The 23,257-nt window shown below is 34.5% G+C and overlaps 1 protein-coding gene across 3 annotated transcripts in view; it reads left to right on the top strand.

The window, feature by feature from the left end:
• The window catches only part of NRK (Nik related kinase), a gene marked incomplete at both ends in the record, with an annotated part of 141,169 nt that extends 121,791 nt beyond the window's left edge, over positions 1-19,378 (top strand). Inside the window, 10 exons of one of the 3 annotated variants that reach the window (XM_081222708.1) lie at positions 784-970; positions 1,414-1,569; positions 3,715-3,858; positions 5,758-5,916; positions 9,476-9,580; positions 11,215-11,357; positions 11,648-11,797; positions 14,552-14,711; positions 17,442-17,581; positions 19,283-19,378. In XM_081222708.1, the coding sequence (XP_081078834.1) occupies positions 784-970; positions 1,414-1,569; positions 3,715-3,858; positions 5,758-5,916; positions 9,476-9,580; positions 11,215-11,357; positions 11,648-11,797; positions 14,552-14,711; positions 17,442-17,581; positions 19,283-19,378 (1,440 nt within the window). The remainder of the gene's footprint in view (positions 1-783; positions 971-1,413; positions 1,570-3,714; positions 3,859-5,757; positions 5,917-9,475; positions 9,581-11,214; positions 11,358-11,647; positions 11,798-14,551; positions 14,712-17,441; positions 17,582-19,282) is intronic. The other 2 variants (XM_081222710.1, XM_081222709.1) reach the window with 2 other exon arrangements.
• Positions 19,379-23,257: the final 3,879 nt, after the last annotated feature.

Here is a 23,257-nt window from a genome sequence, read left to right as displayed (position 1 = left end):
TGTGTTAGTTGATTTTCCATCATTAGCTTTGTCATTTGACAAAATGGAATTGAATCTACCATAGCATAGCTGAATGTAAGCTCTGGAATCAAACAGACTTTTGCTTCAAACTCTGATCCTCTTAATTATCTCTATGACCTTGAATAAATTATATAACTTCGCTAAGCTTTAGTTTCCTTGTAAGTAAAATGGAGATAATCTTACTTACTTTTTGGGTTGTTGCAAGGATTCACAACAATATGTAAATAAGATGCCTAGCAGGGTATCTAATGCATAGTAAAAACTCCACAAATTTTAGGTCTGTAAATTATACAGCTAAGGAGTTCATGCTCCTTGAATTCCTACTTTGGCATCAGTTGTCTCAATATAGGATAGTTATTTCTTCTTCTTTTTTTTTTTTTTTTTTTTTTTTGCGGTACGCGGGCCTCTCACTGTTGTGGCCTCTCTCGTTGCGGAGCACAGGCTCCGGACGCGCAGGCTCAGCGGCCATGGCTCACGGGCCTAGCCACTCCACGGCATGTGGGATCTTCCCAGACCGGGGCACGAACCCGTGTCCCCTGCATGGGCAGGCAGACTCTCAACCACTGTGCCACCAGGGAAGCCCTATTTCTTTTCTGATAACATTGTTGAGTTCTACTGGTAAATGTGGATTTTATAAGGATAAAGAATTATAAGAAGTTACAAATTTTGTATTCTCTTTTTCAAATAACCCCTAGGCATATCATATTTCTCTCACTGTTAATTTCCTAATAAAGTCAAAATAAATTATTAATCATCTTTTAGGAGTCAGGTGGTAGAAGTGAAGCCTCAAATGCCGTTTCCTCAGGCGCTACACCTGCAGCACCTGGTGATGAGAATGACACTATGGACATATCAGAAGTATCAACAGAATCAGGTTTTTCTGCCAGCCACTCATCTCCTTCCAACGGTTCTGAAGGGGCTGCAAATGCTGACTTTGCCAGTACCATCTGTAAGTGTATTTAATATAATCTCCAAATGCTGCAGTCTGTTCACATATTAAATAGTGTTTGACCACTACTTCATTACCAGAAAAGAATCAAATCATTCTGATACTCAGTTGACATAAATTCAGATGGATGTATATATATTTTTAAATCTACTCTTCACTTAGTCTTTATGGCACCTAAATTTGAGCTACAATTGAGAAATTGGGTCCCTCATCTGGATTTTACTTGCAATCTAATCACAGTAACTTGAAGTATATTCATATTCAGAAATGTATTCTGACCATCTTGATTTGTGTTAACTGATGGTTATGGATTTATAGAAATTATAGCTCCAATAAAAAAATAAAATACAGTAAAGGAAAAGGAATTTTTCTAAGCTATGTCTCATTTGTGGAAACAGTCAAGCGCATATGGTGTAAGTTCTCTTAATATCTTCTCTTCACAGTATATGCTGGATTAGTGGAAGTACCTGAGAAATCATCTAAGCAACCCTCTGAAGTCAATGTTAACCCACTCTATGTCTCTCCTGAATGTAAAAAACCACTAATCCACATGTATGAAAAGGAATTCACTTCTGAGATCTGCTGTGGTTCTTTGTGGGGTGAGTTTGGTTTCTTAAAACTGAGTTGTTATATTTTAAAGAATATATTTTTATCTATATAGCAAACTTGTGAAAAATCATAGATGTAAACATGTGTTTGCTATTGAAAAACCATTTCCAAGTATATACATATATATACATACATATACACACACAGTAGTTAACTTGCTTATTTATTTATTTGCTGATTTATTTTTACTCAATGCAGTTTGCTGTTTGAATTACTTCCTACCCTTTTTATTCTGTTTTTCTTTACTGCCCTAAGTAACTTGGCTAAAATATAAAATTGGACTAGGTTATGATTATTTGAAAATTCAAGCTTAGTATTTTTAATTTGGTCAGAATGCAACATATAATACCTAATGAGATATTACAAGAAATTTCTTCAGGTTCTTGTTTTTAAAATATCTTGAGGATTTGTAGAGAAAGTTCCTTGTGTAATATCTTAACTTTGATAGACTTTTTCAACCCTTTGTTCCAGAAGAATTATAACCACATTGGTAATGCTGAGACAATATTTTACCTCAAGTGGGTCTGAATCATAAATGAAACAGAATAAATGAATGCAAGGAAGGGACAAATCCAAAATAAATGCCAACCTCCTACCTTCAGTTTCATAGACTTTGCTTAATGTATGATTGAACAGGAGACAGAATTTTAAATTAAAAATAGAACAGTGTAGCAAACATTATAGTTATGTGGACTAAACAATTTGGAAAAAAAATAAGCCATCCTCAAAGTTCTACTAATATAATGTATTGGATAACAAGAAAGCAAAGTTTACTTCATTATCATTCCAGTCAGACAACTACCCAGAGATGAACTTAATGTCTAGTAACTCATTTTTATCATTTGTGGTTTTATATTTTGATAAATAAAAGGTTATAATATGTGTCAGTGTGGTAGACTGAGATCCCCAAAATGGCTGCTGCCAGTGTCTCAGTCCTCAGGGGTTCCCAGCTGCCTCATGCCTCTCCAGGGGGATTCTCTAAGAACAACAAGTGTTTCTAACCCAGGCATCTGCCCTGCATCATGCTACTTGGAGCATGTGAGATTTTGTGCATGCTCTGTAAGAATGAAATTTCCTTTTCCTATAGCCCTCCAGCTCTCCTGAACATAAGCCCCACTTGATTTTCAAAGGCAGATGTTCTAGGAACTCATCTTCCCAGTGCCAGACCCCCAGGCTGGGGAAGCCAATGTGAGTTTCAGACCGCCTGCTCCTTGAGGGGAACCTCTGTGGTTATGATATCCCTTTTGTTTATGAGTCATTGACCCCAGGGTGTGGGTCTTTACTAAACCACATCTCTGCCACTCCTTTCCATCTTGTTGTGGCTCCTTCTTTATGTCTTTAGTTGTGGAAAATCTTTTCTGCTAGTCTTCAGGTCATTCTGATACACAGTTGCTCTGTAAGTGGTTGTAATTTTTGTATGCCCATGGAAAGAGGTGTGTTCAGGGTCTTTCTACTTCACCATCTTGATCCTGACCCCCATTTGAAGTATATTCTAACTTTACTTCAATCTGCTATTTTAGTCTTCTCATTCAGTCTATAAACAGTGCTTCTATTAGAATGAATAAAGCCAGCATACAAATAACAGAGTGTAGGAGTATAAATACATGAAAGTAGAAACTAATTTTATAGGCATTTAGCAATATAAGTTTTTTTAAATATATGTGTGAACACAGAATCACTCAATTTAAAAACAATTTACATGCAATTATTCTAAAAGCATTAAAACCGTGTTACAGTTAGCAATGAGATATCAACTGAATTGAAGACTTGATATATACTAGGCATCTTTTATATTTAATGGTAACTTTCAAAAAGGTTGATTGATTTTTATAAAGTTTGGGACACTACAGAAAGGTGCTGAGATATACATAAAGTTCTATTTGTGTGATGGCAAACAAGACACCAGCCAGTAGAGTATTGCTAGAGGGTATTATCTTCAATATTTTAATAAAAATAAATTTGTTCTGTTGGCAGAGAGTTCATTTTTACACAGAATGAAGTTAACATTAGCCTAAGATGATAAACATCACCTTTACATAGATCAGCACACTGGAGTAGCAAAAATACTAGTATAAATTAAATTATAAAAATGTAATCTGAGCTAATATAGCACTTTTCTTTTCATATACGAACAGGAGTGAATTTGCTGTTGGGAACTCGATCAAATCTGTATCTGATGGACAGAAGTGGAAAGGCAGACATTACTAAACTTATAAAGCGAAGACCATTCCGTCAAATTCAAGTTGTAGAGCCACTCAATTTGCTGATTACCATCTCCGGTTTGTTTAAGAACTAAAATTAACTGAGTAATTATGCAGATAAATTAGGTTGCAAACTGGGCTAAAGACTTTCTTAGGTGAAAGTATTCATAGGAAAGCACTTTAAATATAAATTTTAATTGGGACACCAGGCTTTCCTACTTGTATTTTCTTACCTATTTACAATTTAAACTTCAGACTCTCCTTTGGTGTCTGGATATTTGATTGTAATGTACCTGTCCTAGGTCAATGACAAGAAAAACCATGCCATTTGCATCCTTTCACATCTTTTCTGAGTAGCCACCTACATCTTCACAACTCACAGCTTCACCCACCCATGCACACATGACCACACTAACCTCCACTATATACCTTTCTTGTGTTAGAAGCAACAAAGAACAAAAAGGACAATAATTGGATAAAAACGAGACTCGTCTCTGCCACAGCTGTATAATAAAGGCCTACAGATAGGACTAGTAACAAGAATGGATCCCCTAAGATCTATCCATTCTTCCCACATAGTAGTTGAACTTCTTAGTTTTGGTCAGTCAGATCCTGAACCTTGAAATATGAGAGACCAAGTATATGGATGTTAATAATTATTGTGATTACTAAACAGTACTTGGTATCAGGAAAGCCCTAACATTAATGCTGAGTTTAGGCAAAAAAATGACTGTTGAAAGATTAGGAAAAATTTTTTAAATGGTTTGACTGTAGAATAAAATTATGCTAATCACAGTAATTTTATGTGTTTATATACTTCCTGTCTGTACCTAATAACGATATTGCACATTAATTAATGATTATGTATAGTCCTAAATATGATTCATTTTGCTTTAAGTTTTGGTTAGAGAAATCCTCTACAGATATACTAAAGTGTCATGATTTTTTGGTCATTCATTTATAATTGCTTGAGGCACACAGAAGCAACATTTAGTTTTTGAAAACATCTGGGTGGCTTATAGACTGCACATCTGGATAACAGATTTCTTTACTTTTTATCCAGCTTTCTCTAACCCAAATGTTCTCTTTTTAATTCTTAAGTTTCTCTTAAATGTGGATTATTTTTGCATCAAATAGTAGTGAGGACGTCAGTATAGAAAGATATCTAATAGTTCGGATTTCAATTTTATTTTACCATTTGAGACTAGAATGGCAATAGATATAGATGCTTGATTTCTAACACTACTCAAAAATGTTGTGTAAAAATATATTTAAGATTAATTACATAAATGAGAATCTTATTGTTGGGCCCAGAAATCTTACAGTTGTAAACCCTAAAAATGAATGTAAAGTCACTATATATGAAAAGAAATGTGTAATTTTAATGGCTTGTTTTTCTGAAGGAATTGTAGGAATTTGATGGGACTTACAGTTAGAAAATTAACATTAAAGATAGATTGGGCCGAGAAAAAATAATGAAACTGTTCAGTTATTTCATAAGTATACTGGAATGAAAGAGTACAAAGACCCATCTCACTGGCCCAGAATGCCTAACAATCAATACATAAGAAACCCTTCTCATATATACACACTACCAGAGATAGCTTCTGGGTCTCTGAATCCCAGAAAGGTCATGACTTAGATAAGAAGCTAAGGTACAAATGAGTGGATGGTGATTCTGTTGCCTGCAAAGTGGCAGTCTTAACCTGTCCCAAAGAAGTATTTTACATTTGCTTCTACATAGGTAGCTGGTAGACACTTCAGCTATCTCTTGGAAGTGAGAGACTGAGAGACTTTGCTATCACATTTCCAAACTCTAAAGGGAAGACTCTGATGCAGCATAGATTTTTAAAAGTGCTTTTTTACTTTAATGAAAACATTTGGTTAAAAAGACAAAAATGTTTTTACCTTTTTTGTTCTTCTAATATATAAAAACATAGACTGAATTGAAACATTGTATCTTTTCTTATCTATCAGGCCATAAGAACAGACTTCGGGTATATCATTTGACCTGGCTGAGAAACAAGATTTTGAATGATGATCCAGAAAGTAAAAGAAGACAAGAGGAAATGCTCAAGACAGAGGAAGCCTGCAAAGCTATTGATAAGTTGACAGGTTGTGAACACTTCAGTGTCCGTAAGTCTCATTTCATGTTTACTATAGCTATATAAATTTTGCTTCCCTTCATTTGGTGAAGAACATTATTGTGAAAGGCAAAGTAGAGAAAGAAAAGAATTTGCAACTTTAAATACAAAAATGAGTGAATTTCACTGACACACCTTTCAGGTCTTTTATGTCACAATCTTGGCTGTTATTGAGAAAACATAGATTGACTGAAATAGCTATTGGAGTTAAGTTTGGTTCACTTTCTCACCTTTCTTCCCTTCCCAGTCACTCTAATTAGTTCATATGAACTGATATTTCTTCCTGTTTCTATCTAACTTCAATTATATAAATGGCATTGATGGATCTTCAATAACCTACAAGGAGATTTATATGACATTATCTTTTCTTGAAACAGCAATAAAATAGGATCACATAATAATTCCTTTTTTCAAAATCAGAAAATCCCTCTTAATACTGACCAGGAAACTTTACCATGAGTCAAAACGAAAATTCATCAATTGTCTGCTGGCTCTCATTCCCACTGTTGATATTCATGAATATAATTGCTAAATATTTCCTGTCTGATTACTGTGTTTTCATATCCCCTGTCTCTTCACAACTATCCACTGTGAAATGGAGTAACAAATCCAAGGTCTTAGAGTCCTGCTCTAATCTGTCAACAACTTGGAAGTAATGTTATCCAATTCTTTCTGTTTCTGAAACAAATCCCCTCTACTCTCAGCCTTTGTTTTCTTCTTTCCTCTTTACTAATTGCCTGTGAGGCAGAACTAGTGGCATAGGTAAGAGATAGCTGGAATCACATAATATGAGTTGTGGCAGTATATTTCTACACTGACTGACCATTTTTGTTCTGCATAGAAAGAGCTTTTCCAAGGATAGGTTTCCATATGTGTGTACATATGTACACAAACAACAATAAAGGTAGGAATGAGCACTCAGACAACTTAGGCATCAAATAAATATACTACTTTCTTCTAGTTTTATGTATCACTAATTTCCTCCAAATCATATTACGTAAATGTGGTAGCCAGAGGTGAAAGATATTCCTAGATGTTAACTCAAAAGTTTATATAGCAGAACTGCCTCTTACTAACTTACCGAGTTTTTAGTTGAATAAGAGAGAGTTTACAAAGATAGTCATCTTTCAGATCTATGCTTTTGGTAAACAGATGGACTAGTTTAGTCCAGTTTTCCTGGCTGACCGCATTCCAACCCATCCCAGCTCTCATAACAACAATAACATTTGTCCTACTGACAGGTGGAACAGTAGCACCTTTACATAGGAAGAAAACAACATAACCATACTTGCATGGTATTTTCATAGCCTTCCAAGGTCAACAAAATAATGGACCGACATCAGTTACTGTCGTATATTTAAATTATTGGAACTATTTTCTTAACAAAGAATTTCTTTGCTTCTTGGGGGTTTATTATTCATGCTTCTTTGACCTACTTCTGAACAGTTTAAAAAAAAAGAAAGCAAAGCTAGACTCAGAGAGACAGAGATACAGAATGAGAAAGAGAGAAGGAGAGAGGAAGGGAGGGGAGAGGTGAGAGAGAATTCGTATATATTAGTCTCAGATGAAGTCTGGCTAGCGAATACAGAAGCAGTGTCTCTGCCAAAGAAGCGGGGTTTTAGCGCAAATATAAATCTAGAAGTAGGACAAAATATTTCATGAGAGCCAGAAGGTCTAGCCAAGAGCAAGCATATACTCTTTATATATTTTCTCTTTTTTAATAAAAAAAGCTCTATTGAAGTGTTACATATCATAAAATACACCCCATTAAAGTGTACAATTAAAGGGTTTAGGGTATGTTTATAGAGTTGTGTAACCATCACCATGATCTAATTTTCATCATTCCAAAAAGAAACCTCATGGCCATTAGCAGACACTCCATATTTTATTCCTCTTACCTTATTCCACTCATAGTCCTAAGTAGCTACTGATCTACTTTCTTTGCTGTGGATTTGTCTTTTTTCCACGATTTATTTAAATGGAATTATATATGTGGTCTTTTGTGACAAGCTTCTGTCACTTAGCGTAATGTTTTCAAAGTTCATCCATGCTGTAACCTATTCAACATGTATCAGTATTCCTTTTTATTCCTGAATAGTATTGCATTGTATAGATATATCACCTTTTGTTTATCCGGTTTTTTATACATCCATTGTTTTATATGTTTGCACTTTTTCCACTTTTTGGCTATTAGGAATAATTCTGCTATGAACATTTTCATACATGTCTTTGTACATTGGAGTGAATATTTTCTTTTCTTTTAGTACTGCCAGAATATTTTTAAAAGTGACTGACAGAACTGTTTTACATTGCCATAAGTATGAAAGCTCCATTTTTCTCTTCATTCTTACCAACACCTGTAAATGTCAGTCTTTTGATCCTAGCCATCCAAGTGGGTGTAACGTGCCATCACATTATAGTTTTGATTTGCACTTCCCTGATGAATAATGTTGTTGAGCATCTTTTCAAGTGTTTATTGACCATTTGTATATCTTCCTTGGCTTATTTATCTTTTTGTTGTTGAGTTGTAAGTATTCTTTATATATTCTGGACATTAGACCTTTATCAGATATATGATTTGCAGATATTTATTCCCGTTCCATACTTTGTCTTTTCACTTTCTTGATAGTGTCCTTTGATACATAGAAGTATTAATTTTAATGAAACCCAATTTATCTGTTTCTTTCTTTTGTCGCTTATGCTTTTGGTGTCAAATATAAGAATCTATTGCCATGAAGGTTTATTCCTATATTTACTTCTAAGAGTTTCATAGTTTTAGCTCTTACATTTAGGGCTTTGATCCATTTCAAGTTAATTTTTGTATATAGATTGAGGTAGGAGGTCCAATTCATTTTTTTGTACTTGGATATTCAGTTGTTGCAGTACCATTTGATGAAGAGATTATTCTTTCCCTATTTAATAGTCCTCGCACCACTGATCATACATGTATGGCTTTATTTGTACACTTTCAATTCTACTCCATTGATCTATATGCCTGTCCTTAGGTCAGTACTACACTGTTTTGGTTACTGTAGCTTGTAGTAAGTTTAGAAATCGGGAACTGTGAGTCCTCCAACTTTGTTTTTCATTTTCAAGATAGTTTTGGCTATTTGGAGCCTCTTCCAATTCCAAGTGAATTTTAATCAGCATTTCCATTTATGCATAGGGGGCTATTGGGACTTTAATAGAGATTGCAATGAACCTGTAGATCACTTTGGATAGTACTGACCTCTTAACAATGTTATGTCTACCCGTCCATGAACAGAGGAAGTATTTCCATTTATTTAGGTCTTTAGTTTCTTTCAGCAATGTTCTGTAGTTTTCAGTGTACAATTTAGAGTGTTCTTAAAGGCTAATGCATACACTCCATAAAACTATACAGTATTTTGTCACCTTCTTTTGGGCATCAAATTGTAACCAAATAACTTTTCTAAAATAAGTGATCTATGGTCTTACATTGTTATTATGACATTTTCAACAACAAACACAAATACTTGAGTGTTCTTGTTAACTCTGTAGCATCGTTACTTCTTTGTATTTTATCATTGTAGTGCAACATGAAGAAACAACATATATTGCAATTGCTTTGAAATCATCAGTTCACCTGTATGCATGGGCACCAAAGTCCTTTGATGAAAGCACTGCCATTAAAGTGAGTGGTCTCCTTTTCCTTTGGTTTTTCTTTTGAGAAGTTGTAAACAGAACAGTATTTGGAATAGAGTAGCAGAAATATATACCATTCTTCTACAATTAATGTAACTTAAATATACCATGTCAATAATTATCATTTAACCCTTTTTTAGATAATTCACAGGCACCACACCAAGGGAGAGTGTGAGGGAAATCCCTGACCCCTCCCCTTAAAGGACCTCCCCACCAGCTCCTCACTCCCAATTCCTGTAGTCAACATGAAGACCTTCTCTTCTAAAGCCACAAACATAAGCTTTGGGTGCCACCCCAATGACTTGAAGCTGAGAAATTCCCTGTTCTCTCTTAGTGGGGGGTGGAGAGCAGAGGGAAGGTAAGGAAAGGTGTGACAATGGTAAAGGGGGAAACTTCTACCATTGTAGAGGAATAGTAGAGGAATGAACCTGGAAGAAGAATGAAGGAGGAGAAAGCCTTTGCTTTAATTACCAGGGCTACAGTAGATGGGGGTGGGGAGGAAAGGATGGCTCTATATTCCTTCCAAGCTGGATCTCTAAACACATTTTTCTCTAGAACTATTACAAGGAATGGTGGTTAGGCTTATTTGGATTATGAGTACTGTTTCCACCCTTATTATGGTTTAATTGAACTTCTATGGATCAGCCTCTTAAGGTAACCATTTAGTGTCCCAAACAGTTAAGTTGCTGATGATTTTTAATCACATCTCATAAACTGGGGACTATTTTTGTCTTCATTATCTTTTTATAATGCTCTAGAATTCAACATAAATAAGATTATTTTGTATTTATTCTATAGTAATAAGGACTGATTAGTGAGCTGGCAATATTACATAGAGTCCAGTAGCTCCTAATCTGGGATATACATAAGAATCATCTGGAGCATTTGTTAAAAGTTTAGATCTCAGACCCAACTCCAGGCCAAATTAGTAGGTCTGAAGTGGAGCCTGGGAATCTATATTTTTAGCAAACAACCCAGGAGATTTTGAACTGGTTGGTCCCTGGACAAGTTTTTACACAGCACTGATAGGGATACATCATGATAGACCCCAACAACGTATTCATGAAATACTATTGTATCTTAGGTCAGGATCTGATTACATGGTATATTTTATAGGCCAAAACATCACATGTATACAATAAAGATGGGCTAATATTTATGACTGCTCCTCAATGTCTATTTGCACAATAAATATGTTCTTTTATAAATAGCACAGACTACTATATAGATAGTCTGGGTCTGTCCTGACACAAATCACATCCCTGATCTGATCTCCCTAAATTGGGCCTTGGGTCAGCTGTCAGTATTTGGATATGGGTTTGTTCTTGGGTGTCTGCTGATTGGTCAGAGCTGCCTGGTATGGAGCTGGAAAGCAAAGAAGGTAAGTACCAACAGTCTGTGTAGCCTGGTACAGAGTCCCTGGTCCAAGTCCTCACTCCAGTTCTTGAATCCCACCTCATGACTACAGTGTGGTGAAAACTGTGATGCCCAGTCCTCTACTGTGACCTGAACTTGGCAATGAATCCTGTTTGGCTTTTTGTTTCCTTGGACTAGGAACCATAAGAGCCTAGAGTACATCCAGTCTATGTTAGGTTAACATGTCTGGCCTTTCTCATTCCCTACCAAGTGTGCATTGATCAATCAGCAGACTCCGAAGGAGACTACATGTCCTATGAAGCCTATATACGAATACTGGCAAAAATACAGGCAGCTGATCCAGCAAACCGGTTTAAGAGACCAGATGAGCTCCTTCATTTGCTGAAGCTCAAGGCAAGGAATTTAAAGACAGCAAACAGAGTACAGGGCCATACATGGCTCTTATGATTTTTGGAGATTTGGCCTTCGAAGGAAAACTCAATATTTAGAACCTGAATATAATCATTCTTATTGTAATAACAGACCTAAAAAAAGTTATAATACATAGGTCTCTAAATATATTATGTAATTTTAAAAGTCATTCTGGGTTTTATAAACCTGTTAAACAAAAGGGCAGGGGAATTTTCGCCTTAGACAGAGTGTCATTTTTGGCCTTTTGGCCATATTTGGTTTTATATCTACAGGTGTTTCCAATACTTGGTCATAAGCCAGTGACAGTTGACCTGGCTATTGGTTCTGAAAAAAGACTAAAGATTTTCTTCAGCTCAGCAGATGGATATCACATCATTGATGCAGAATCTGAGGTTATGTCTGATGTGACCCTGCCAAATAACGTAAGATCCCTAGAAATTACGGTATAACACAATTTGAGTATTTCCAACTGTCAAAACTCTTAAAGGTTTAAAAATATGAGTATCAATATCTATATTAGAACTGAGACGTAAAAGGTAAGTATAAAGTGCCAGAAAGTAGTAATGGATAAACAAAAATCGCTGATGGTTTCTTAGTCCAGACAGCTAAGTCTGTTCCACAGATAGATTTTGTCTGCAACAGTGATTTTTGTTTCTTTTTAAGTGAATATCATTTACATTTAAAATCTGGATTTCTATTGAAAAACCAATGATCTGACAATATCAGGCCAACATTACTATCTGGCCATAATCAACTGGAACCAATTTGTGCCCGCCCACTTTTACATGGAACATATGCTATACATTCTCTATCCATCCACCATTATGTATTTATAATAACTGGCCCTTGTAGCCATATGAGTTTGCAACCCTTGCTTTAGTCTTCTGCACCTCATAATGCATTAACAGATTTTTTTAAATTACACCAATATTGCAGCATTATTATGTGTATGCCCTTTCTTTATCCAGATTGTAGTACTTTAACTGCAATATATAGCAAATTATCATAAAGTATTCTCTTACAGTATGTTATACTTAGAATTTCTGATCAAATGATTCAGCATTTTAAAAGCTAATGCACATCAACTCTTAACTCAATTAATTATAAATATGAAAATATGGCACAGCATCTAAAATATAGATAGTTGTAAAAATACTAAACACATCATTTGTCTAAAGAGCTTGAACATAACATAATACCCCTCACACACATGTACCATACATAATATAATTCTCCTATATCTCAAATTTGATGGTAGAAATGATATTTGTCCTATTGAAAATTATATTAAAAAGGAAGGGCTGAACCAACAAATCTTTGCTTCACCCTTTTTGAATCCCCATTTTGTCAATCACTAAAGTTTTAGCAGTTTAGCATTATACAAAATTCCAGGAGAAAACTTTTATGTACTGCTAAGCCACTGTAGTAATGTGATATTTTGCACAGCTTTCAGAATTATCTATATATCTCTGACAGATTACATGGAGCAATTGTCAAATCATTAATGGAGAATTTTTTTAAAGTTTTGGTCATATTTAACAATCTAATTAGCTGATCATCCTGTTGTCACCTATGACTATATAGAAATCACTGTTTATAAGGTATAAAATACTGAACCAAGCCCAGCCAAAGCCATTTAAATGAGTTCAGGTTAATTTTAGTATAAATATTATAGTACTTTTCACTTGGAGTGTCTTCCATCACTTCCTGCATCTTATTTTTTATGTCATGTCAGATAGCCTTTATTTTGACGGTAGTGCATTATTGAACACCACAGTATTGGTCCAAGTTTATACTTATTTGAAAAGTCATTTAGGAAGATTGAATTCTGTGTTGAGCTTGACTACTAAGAAAGAATAATTATTTTCTTTTGAAACGATCAGTTAATTATTATGGAAACAAGAATGAGAGAAGATGAGGTTTATAAAAAATCATTTTCTGGCCTAATTAGGATACCTTAAGTGTATTAAAAAATAGAATTTTTAGCTAAATGCCCTAGAGTCTTGACCCATTAAAAGAGAAAGGACTCTAATATAAGGGAGGAGAGTGTCTTCTGAAACAGAATGTACTAAAAATAATACTTTTCCTAAAGTGCTAGATTACAAAAGCTGTAAAGCTACAGAATATCTGGTTACTTCAGGAATCATCTGAGAAGCAAGAGAATTACCTTTGAGGCTTTCTGGATTTACAGCAGTCCAGATCTATTCTAAACAAATTTTTGAGACAATCTTTTTTCTTGAATTTCTTTTTCTCTCTTCCTTCATCTCTTTTCTGATTCAACTGCTCATGAGAGTGCCCAGGGAACGCATTAAAATTGCTTTTCGCCTCTGGATCCCCATTTTAGTTTTAAGAATTGTTGTTGCTGAGACTGAGACATGGCCTCAAGCACTTGGCCTGAGTACGCTGGGTTTGGCAAGTATAGTTTCTGACATTTTTTCCTTTAACTTGCTAAATTCGAAAAATGATAGAGGAATTAATTGTTTGGTTTTTAGGGAAATATGATTAATGTGACAATATCTGTAGTTTAGGCAAGTTTTGTCACATTGTTTTATGCATCATGAAATTTAGAAATTCTTAGATATTTCTTAGTATTTCATCTTCTGTCACCTAATACATCTCTGAATTGAAGATATTTTAAGATTATATAAATTAGATAAGAAATTCTATATTTTTGTGAAGGGAGGTTACATTTCAAGCAGTGAAGGATATTATAAGGCTGCCCCTTGTAAATATTTAAACTCAAGCTATTTTAAAGTTAATTTTCTATTTCTGATTTGAATGAATTGGTTGATAAGCAGTGATTTTGTGATTCCTTACTAAAGTATTCATTAGTGTGCTGAAATGAATCTGAAATCAAACAAGTAATGTTTCTTCTATCATTATACATAATAGTTTGTGAAATTTCAACGAATTTCTCTGTGTTGGAAGTATATCTCTGCTTTTTACAAAGTTTCCTCCTAAATATAAAGGAGAATATTAAACAGTGACAGATTTATGACATAGGGAAGGCTCTTTTCAAGTGTTGGATAGCATGCTGTTTAGCACTGAAATAGAAATTTCTCTCCTCCCTGCATTTTGTACCCCTTTTTGGTCTTTATTGCTCAACCAAGCTGCTTCAATGAAAGTAGTAGTGATAAAATGTTGGACATGTAAATCCTTATGAAACATAATTCCAGCCCCTGGAAATCATTATACCACAGAATATCATCATTTTACCTGATTCCTTGGGAATTGGCATGATGCTCACCTTCAATGCTGAAGCCCTTTCCATGGAAGCGAATGAACAACTCTTCAAGAAGATCCTTGAAGTGTGGAAAGACATACCATCTTCAGTAGGTATGTATAAAATTTTTCTTCTTCAGACGATCCCAGAAAAGCTTCTATTTCCTGAAGTATCACTTTTTCTCAAGGCATATAGTGTTAATTTGGGATATGGCATACTTATTCCCTTGTAAGGTAATGTGTATGTTTGTCTTATTCTTAATGAATTCACAAGGCTACCACAAAGAGACTGATTTTGGCTGTCTTAGTTGTTCATTTTCAAAAATCATGTAATTAAAATAGGAAAGTAATTCTTTTCCACAATAATCTGTAATTTTATTTTAAATACCTTTGCTTGCAGCTTTTACACAGATGTTGAAGCTATTTCATTCCATCACACTGATTTTTGAAGTTTACCTTTATCTTAGGAGACTGCCAAATAGTCATAAGAGAAGAGCAAAATACTTCCATTTTATACAGTCAATAGTGTTCTGTTCAGCAAGTAATATTTCTGTGAAGAATCAAATACAAACTGAATATGTGACATATTGGTTGTCACTAAGATTTCATCAAACTTCATTTACAAAAGAGATAAATATGACTGATTGGAATGTCTATTAGGTACTACCCAGATGGCATCATAAAGAAAACTGCCTTTTCATCTTCATTAGACCAGGACATATTTTTTTCTTCCTGACCATCACAGGACTGCTGATCTGGGCAATCTGAATGACTTGAAACTCGTATTTCTCTGAGTCTTGGTGACTACAGAGGGGATTCTAGATAGGGAACAGAATAATGCATATGAACAGTAAAACTATTAGGGAGAGAGTAGAATGATTTGCTTGAAGATAAATATTCCTGGAAGGAAGATGAGGTTAATGAAGCAAATAATGGAGAAGGGAGAAGGAGAGGGAGAGGGAGAAGGACAAGGAGAGGGTGAGGGAGTGAGGGAGGGGGGGGAGAGGGAGAGAGAGAGAGAGAGAAGGAAGGAAGCGAAGGAAGGGAGGGAGGGAGGGAAGGAGGACAAGAGAGACAGAGAGAAAATAGTTTATCAATAAAGAAACCAGAAGCTTCTGAAATCTCTATAAAATGGCTAAATGTGATCCACATGTGGCTTTAAAGACCAGTTTGAAAGAACTTCTCTTTAATGGACATTTTTTCCATTATGGGATGATGGCACTTTGCACTGCATCTGCAGAATCCTTTCCTTTTGCATACATAGTGTTAAGGATTATCCTGAAAACCTCCTCCAATTTCTTCAAAAGGTAAGAACTCACAGAGGGTTTAAAACCATTTTGTGACAAGACATAAACGTTTACAATATAATTGACAGATCTGTGGCAAAAAAAAAAAACCTGAAATAATGAATCTTGTTCTAACCTTTACAGTGGTTGTGATCAATATATTAATCAGAAATTGGAATAAGGAAATTCAGTTCAAATGGGAAACAGAACCCCTATATTTATGCCATATTTATGCCACATGTAGACAATGATAGGACTCAAAGAAGTCTTAAAAAGTCATCTGGTACAGTTCTTGTCCTTCGGCAGGACAACTTCTGACCTAAAAGAAAGAGCTATTTTAAGTCACTAAAATTGAAAAGCATCCCTCTATGTGTAAAATAAATTATAGCACTATAAAAACATGATATTTTGGTCTGTGTATTAATGGTATTTTGAGAGTATATAAATATTGCATTATAACACTAATATTAAGGAAATCAATTACTCTCTTTTTCTGTTTAAAAACAACTGCTTTGTTATTTAAAACTAACCTAGATCCAGATTTTCCCAATCTATATTCCTTTAGATATAATGAATGTTTTTACTAATAAAATCTTTGCTTTGGATCTTCAAACAAATATATAGAGACTTAGCAATCACAGCAAGTATCATTAAGCATTCCGAACTAAATCATTGGATTCCACCCCATACACAAGTTAGCTCAGTAGCTAGGTTAAGTGGCTGATTAATGTGTTTTAGAATTAAGGTAGAAATTATGTAATGCCATGTGAACTGTGTACTTGGGCTCAGCAAGTACATTGTGCATTAAGTTTAGAAAATTTTGCTGTATGCAGTTGTTGGAAAAAATACTGCTCCCCATGTCAGAAAATACCTTACAGTGTCAGCTGACTATATGGCTATTTACATAATTAGGTTTTCTGCTTTAAAGCAATTGTCATAGTCTTTATTGTCAGTGAGTAGTGTAAAACACGGTCCAATAGTTTAAATCTTAATAAAAATTTCCTGAGCAAGAGAAACGCTTAGCAGTATCAAATTAGCTTTAGTTCTATGTATAACATGGTAATTAATTGAATTACATTAGAGTTGCTAAAGTCATTATTTGAGCGAATCATCTTTTAGCAGTTTTAATTTTGAAAAGTTAGTCAGATTTCAATGTATGTCACTTAAGCACAAGTACAAACCCTTACAGGATGTTGTACCTCAACTAGATTATAAAATAAAGAATCACTGTAGCTAGATTTGACTTTCTACAAACAGGGCAAGATTAACCCTTAGCTTTTTCTGTGGTATTGGAGAATATGAATACAAAAATTAACTGAGATCTAGTTATTCACAATGTTAAATAGTTGGTCACAATGGTGATAGTACATAGCTGGCTTGAACACCACTGTTGAGCAGCATAGTGGCCAAACAACAGTCTTATAAGCAGGAAAGAAGAATGTATTTACCTGAACTGTAATAATGTCCCTCTTAATAATCAAATGTTGACTGTGTTTATAATTTTCTATCACTGACAGAAAGATATTATGTTTTTCTGATTTTTAAATTTTTATTGTAGCTTATGAGTGTTCACAGCGAGCCACAGGATGGGGCCAAAAAGCCATTGAAGTCCGCTCTTTGCAGTCAAGGGTTCTGGAAAGTGAACTGAAGCGCAGGTCAATTAAGAAGCTGAGATTTCTGTGTACCCGAGGTGACAAGGTATAGTTTACATCCCCTAGTTAAAGCAAAAATAAAGCAAGTGATGAAAATTAACTAAGGAAATTTATATCCTTTTCTTTCTGGCTATAAATATATTTCCCAAATTGGCATACTCTTAATAATATAATAAATTAATAAAAATATTTTTGCAATTTGCATTAGAAACATTGATTTGGTAAACCATGAAATTTGATTTCAAAAGAAATCATTTTCAAAAATGTAAAAATTCTAATTGTGTCCAAAGCAAAGCTTAGCCTTTATTTTATTTCTTACAAATTCCATTATTGTCTTTGATGTGTAGTTCTTTTCATGTTCATATTAATATGATATTTTGAAAAAGAATGCTTGAGTAAATCTGCCTTTTATAGTTTTCAATGTAATCCAATAACAGAAGAAGGAAAAAGTTACTTATGTTTGCTGAACACCTAATTATATGGTAGAGTTTGTGCTAAATACTTTAGAAGCTATCATAGTTAATCTTCACAAGTGGACATTATTATGTCCATTTCACAGGAAAGAAAAATAAAATCAAGATTTGGCAATTATTCGTGTAATGTGATCAATTTTAACCAACTCAGATAGTTTAGATGGAAAAATGAATTGCATGACATCATTACAGCCCCGACATTTATGAGAAATAATAGCGTGAAGAAATAATTCTAATAAGACCAGGAAACATTCACATTTGGAAGAAATTGCAAAGGATTTGAATTAATATCAGAAAAAAAACAGGGTAAAGCACTGGGCATCAAGAAAAGGTACTTTTTTTTTTAATATAAAGGGATATAATGGCAAGAACCAGTGATGAGATCGGATAGATCTAGGATGCAGTCCCAGCTTTGCCACCTAACTACGTGTAAAAAGTTTGACTAGTCCTTCCGAACCTTAGCTTTTTCATCTCAGAAATGGGAATATTAATAACTACTTTGGGAACAATTCTGAAAATTATCAATAATATGTATATAGTAAGCATCTCACAGATTGCCTGGCACATAAAAGTGTTAAATCACGGGTAGCTAGTGTTATTACCATCATCATCATCATTACATCACACATCCTCCTAAGTATATCCATTGTGGATGTTGAAATCCTTAGTCCTAACAAGGATACCTCTGTTTGCTATTTATATTATTGTACTGTCCTAATTTTCTTTATGGCACAGACCATAATTACACAACATGTTCCTCTCTAAGCCGATTGGTTTAGCTCATAATCTCAGTCTTTTGATGTCAGTCTTCCACTGAAATAGAAGCTTGCACCAAGTAGAAAATTTCAGTGGCCACTTAAACACCAGCAACAATGTGAACATCTAAATAAGGTAATATTTTCCATATATTAAAAGAAAAAGGAAAGCCAACTTGAATAAAAATAGATTTTAAACAAATAGCAAAGGAGGATTGTTAACCAAACCAATCAAGAAGTTTAGCAGATGAATGCCACCTACAAAAATCTAATTTTATTTAAACTATATGAAGTACAATTGTAGAATATGGTAAAAGGTTATTTTTTACTTGTAATTTAGACTCCATACTAATTTAAATTCATATTCTTTAATCTGAGGAAATCCCTTTCTGAAAAACAGTATGGCTTAATACTTTATTGGTTGGTGCAGATAAATTGAAGTTATAGTTGTACCTATCAAATATCAGTTTGCAATGTATTAAATATTTACTGATGGTGTCTCTTTCTCTCTTTTTAAAGCTGTTCTTTACCTCTATCCTGCGCAATCGCCACAGCCGGGTTTACTTCATGACCCTTGGAAAACTTGAAGAGCTCCAAAGCAATTATGGTGTTTAAAAGGTTCCAATGATTTATTATAACAATTACAAACATCGTAAATATGCAATTTGCATTTTAAATTTCTGAGATTAAATGAGCATTCAGTTTTACTGGTAGGGAAAAATTAAATCAGATACTTTTAATGTAGCACAGAATAGTTTTAATGAGAAATGTAGCTTTATATATAAAATTAACTATAGCAAGCTCTATGTACTCCAATGGTGTACAATATCTTTTGCACAAACCTTGTAACTTTTGTTACTGTGAATTCAAACATTACTCTTTGGACAGTTTGGACAGTATCTATATTCAGATTTTACAACATGGAGTTAAGAAACCTGTAATAAGTTAGATTCCAAACAGCTTTCAAAAGTGTTGGCCCTGAATGAGGGGGTTATTTTTGGAAAAAAATAAAAATAGCAACAAACCATATGCAAATTTGCCAAGTCCTATAAAGAACCAAAGGTTAGATTATGAAATGAAAATAATAAGGACTAAACATAAACCAGACTAAGGCTGAACAACCTGCATGCCTGGAGAAAACTACAGTGATAAAGGGGAAAAGGCCACCCATTTCCTCATTGCTCCATAACAGTTAAGCCCACAGATAGAGAACAGTTGTGTTCTTTTCACCCCATGTTAAGCTGGTTTTCTCCTGATAAGAAGAAAGGAAGAAAGCCTCGGATGCTTGATTTTCCTCAGAAACTCCAAAGATGTGCAATAGCTGTTTTTAAAAACCACCGGATAATACACTTGCAAGCCAGAATACAGGACTGAACTCCTATACACATGTACTGTAGAATAAGTTGTATTTTTTAATACTTTAAAGTAGGCGTCAAATTCTATCCCCAAAGACAGATTGGTTGATTTATCAAAATTCTTATCTGGCCAACAGTGTGACCATCAGAAGCATTAAATATTTTCCTGATTCCAGATTAAACTATATAAAAATTTCACTCCAGTTATTAAACAAAAATTACAAAATGTAACAACAAAAACTTTTGGCTGCTAATACTTGTGTTTTTCATGTTTCTATTTCTGTAATATCAGAAATTAATCTAAAAGTGGTAAGTCCACATGTAGGGACTTAATGTAATAGGTTAAAAAAAGATTTTGAAAGAAAATACAACTTTCATCAAATACCTAGGTCTACAAATTTATAGTCGTGAAAAAATCATTCTAGTCCATCCCCCCAATAAGTTATAGACGCCATAGCTAGGTGGCGTTTGGTCACCTATGGTAATTGCTACCTGGTGAAAAGCATCATTTCTGCATATCCATCCTCAATACCATGGTTAGTTCCGGAGCAGTAGAGAAGCAACAGAACTACCACAAAGTATACCTCACTATAATTCCTCTAGTTCTGCTTCTAAAATCTGAAGACGGTGCTAGTGGGATAATAATTTTCAAACTACCTGGTTAAATCAAAATACAAAAGCAGACTATGTGTGATTTCATGATAGCACGTTATTTCTTGGCACCTTGGTGCCAGGAATGATGATTTGGATTTTCCTAACAACTTATATCAAGAATGTAGTAGCTCAATAATGAGAATTTAGGAGAACCTGAATCCATGAATTAAAGGTAAATGTGATTCACATTTCTGTTACTGTGACACAATAATGTGATCTTAAAACTGGCTTATCCTTGAGTGTTTACAACTCGAATGACTTTTTAAATGCAGTAGTTTAAAGAGAAAACAAAGTTTTATGTCAAATTATTTCCTTAGAAGTAGTCTTCATTATTATAAATTTGTACACCAAAAAGGCCATGGGGAACTTTGTGCAAGTACCTCATCGCTGAGCAAATGGAGCTTGCTATGTTTGAATTTCAGAAAATTTTCTCATTTAAGTAGCATGTAGAATCAGGTCTTTTAAGAATACATTTTTTCTTCATATTTACTCAGTTAAGGTTCAAAAATAAGTTTTATCTTAAAATCATATTTTTAACACAGTAAGACAGTAAACTATTTTAGGAAGTCAACTCCCGTTGTGCTCTGTGGCTGTTATTCTAATAAATATACACAATAGTGAACTGCATCTACAGAGGTGTCCCAAAGTAAACAAGCAAGAGACATTGCAAATGTGTAATTGAGCGTTAAATGATAAGGTGCTAATAAGGAAAGGAAGCTGGGCACATATTAAGAAAGGAGATTGAGATGTTGGATAGCCAACGTGGGAAGGACTGAAAATATTTAAAGTGGTTTGTAGGTAATGAATATTTCCAATTTAGATGTTAATCCATCTGGAATTTTTACATCCTTTGCCAGCTGAAACAAGAAAGTGAAGGGACAATTAAATTTCACAGTCAGTGCACAGTGACAGAAAAAATTATAACTACACCTCACCTTGTAGCAGCAGTACCTGGAAGCCCTGGCCCACCACAGAAGCATTGAGGGGGATTTCTGAAAAGCCAGATTCCCGAGTCCTGTGAGTTGAAGCATGAAAGTTCTGGCAAGTTGTGAGTAGCATTGGGACAGAGTACAGTGTTATTTTAGTGTACTTTAGTTCTTTCACCAAAGCCCTTGTCCAAAATAGGAGGAATTATTGAAAATGTTCAAAAGCTAGAAAATGATGTATGCAAAGGGCTGACAAGAAAAGTTCAGTGTGATTAGGTCTCTTGAAGTAAGGTAAGAGCCTCAGTGGAAACAGTAAGAAAGGATAATCATTAAGATAGTAAAATAGGCAAAGCAGAAATCACACATGTATACATAGAAGTACACACACGCAAACCATTAGAATGCATAAATTTTAATATTTTCAGTGCTACCAGTTTCTAGATAAATTAATCACTAAGTGTTTTCTGCCAGGACATTTAATTGAGACACTATCGATAAAACTAGGAATAGTGCCACATGAATTCAATGGGATCTTTTAAGTACTCTTCAGTTCTTTCCAAAACTGTGCCTATTTAAATCAATTTATATTCAATCTGTGCTCTAACTTTAAAATTTATTGAAATAATCTTTGAGACTGCTAATTGTTTCATCAGAAAGTCTGCAATGAATCATTGTTCACCCTCTAAAAATAAAAAATTTTTAAATGTATTGATTGATGTCATTATTTGAAATACACTCGTCTAATACCTCAGAGTTAAGACTCATTTAAGGAATATTCATTTCTTTCAAGTATATAATAATGCACTGATTGGGAGGTGTTATGGGTTCTGCCTATTGTTCCATTAGGAATTCTAGACAAGGAGGGGTATATTAACCTGACTAAAATCTTTCTGTGTACAGTGGTGGAATTAGAAAGTAAAATCTTTCTGGGTACAGTGGTGAGATTAGTTCTCCTCTAAATGTGTGGAAGTTTAAACAGACACACAGACTCACAGGTTGTGGGTAAAACCTGAGCAAGTTTTAATGTTGACTTCCTTCCCATCCCATCCCAGTGTCCGTCCTGAAGTCCAGTGGAGAAAAAAGAGGAGAAACTTTATCCAAAGAGTGGAGTAAAGATTTATAGTTTATTAACATTCAAGAAAGGGTTTAGTGCAGAGTGATGGTGGAAAATAGAAGATAAACATGGAAGATTGTCAAGGAAGCCAAGTTCTTCAGTTAGGGTCAGGAGAGGAATAGTACTTCTCTCAGCACGTCACAAAAGCGTTAGAGGACTTGTGCCATGAAGACCCCATTATCTCAGAATATTCTGGAGAGATGTTCATCAGACTTTCCTGTTAGAGCCAATTGGTGTGGTCCTAATTTGTCAAGTATGGCCAGACATTCAGGAGTTGGGTTACCTGGACATGACATGCTTGCTCAGGCTTTTTAGAGGCTAAATTCAAAATATTTCATTATGATCAAATTGACTCATTTGGCTTGATACATAGGACCCACCGACTTCAGCTACTTTTAAGGGACAGTGTTATGAGCCAAGGAACGAAAATATCATCACAGATTGG

This window comes from Mesoplodon bidens (genome assembly GCF_964165515.1).
Source record: "Mesoplodon bidens genome assembly, chromosome: X".
Classification (NCBI taxonomy): domain Eukaryota; kingdom Metazoa; phylum Chordata; class Mammalia; order Artiodactyla; family Ziphiidae; genus Mesoplodon; species Mesoplodon bidens.
This window is presented reverse-complemented; position numbering and strand designations above follow the sequence as displayed.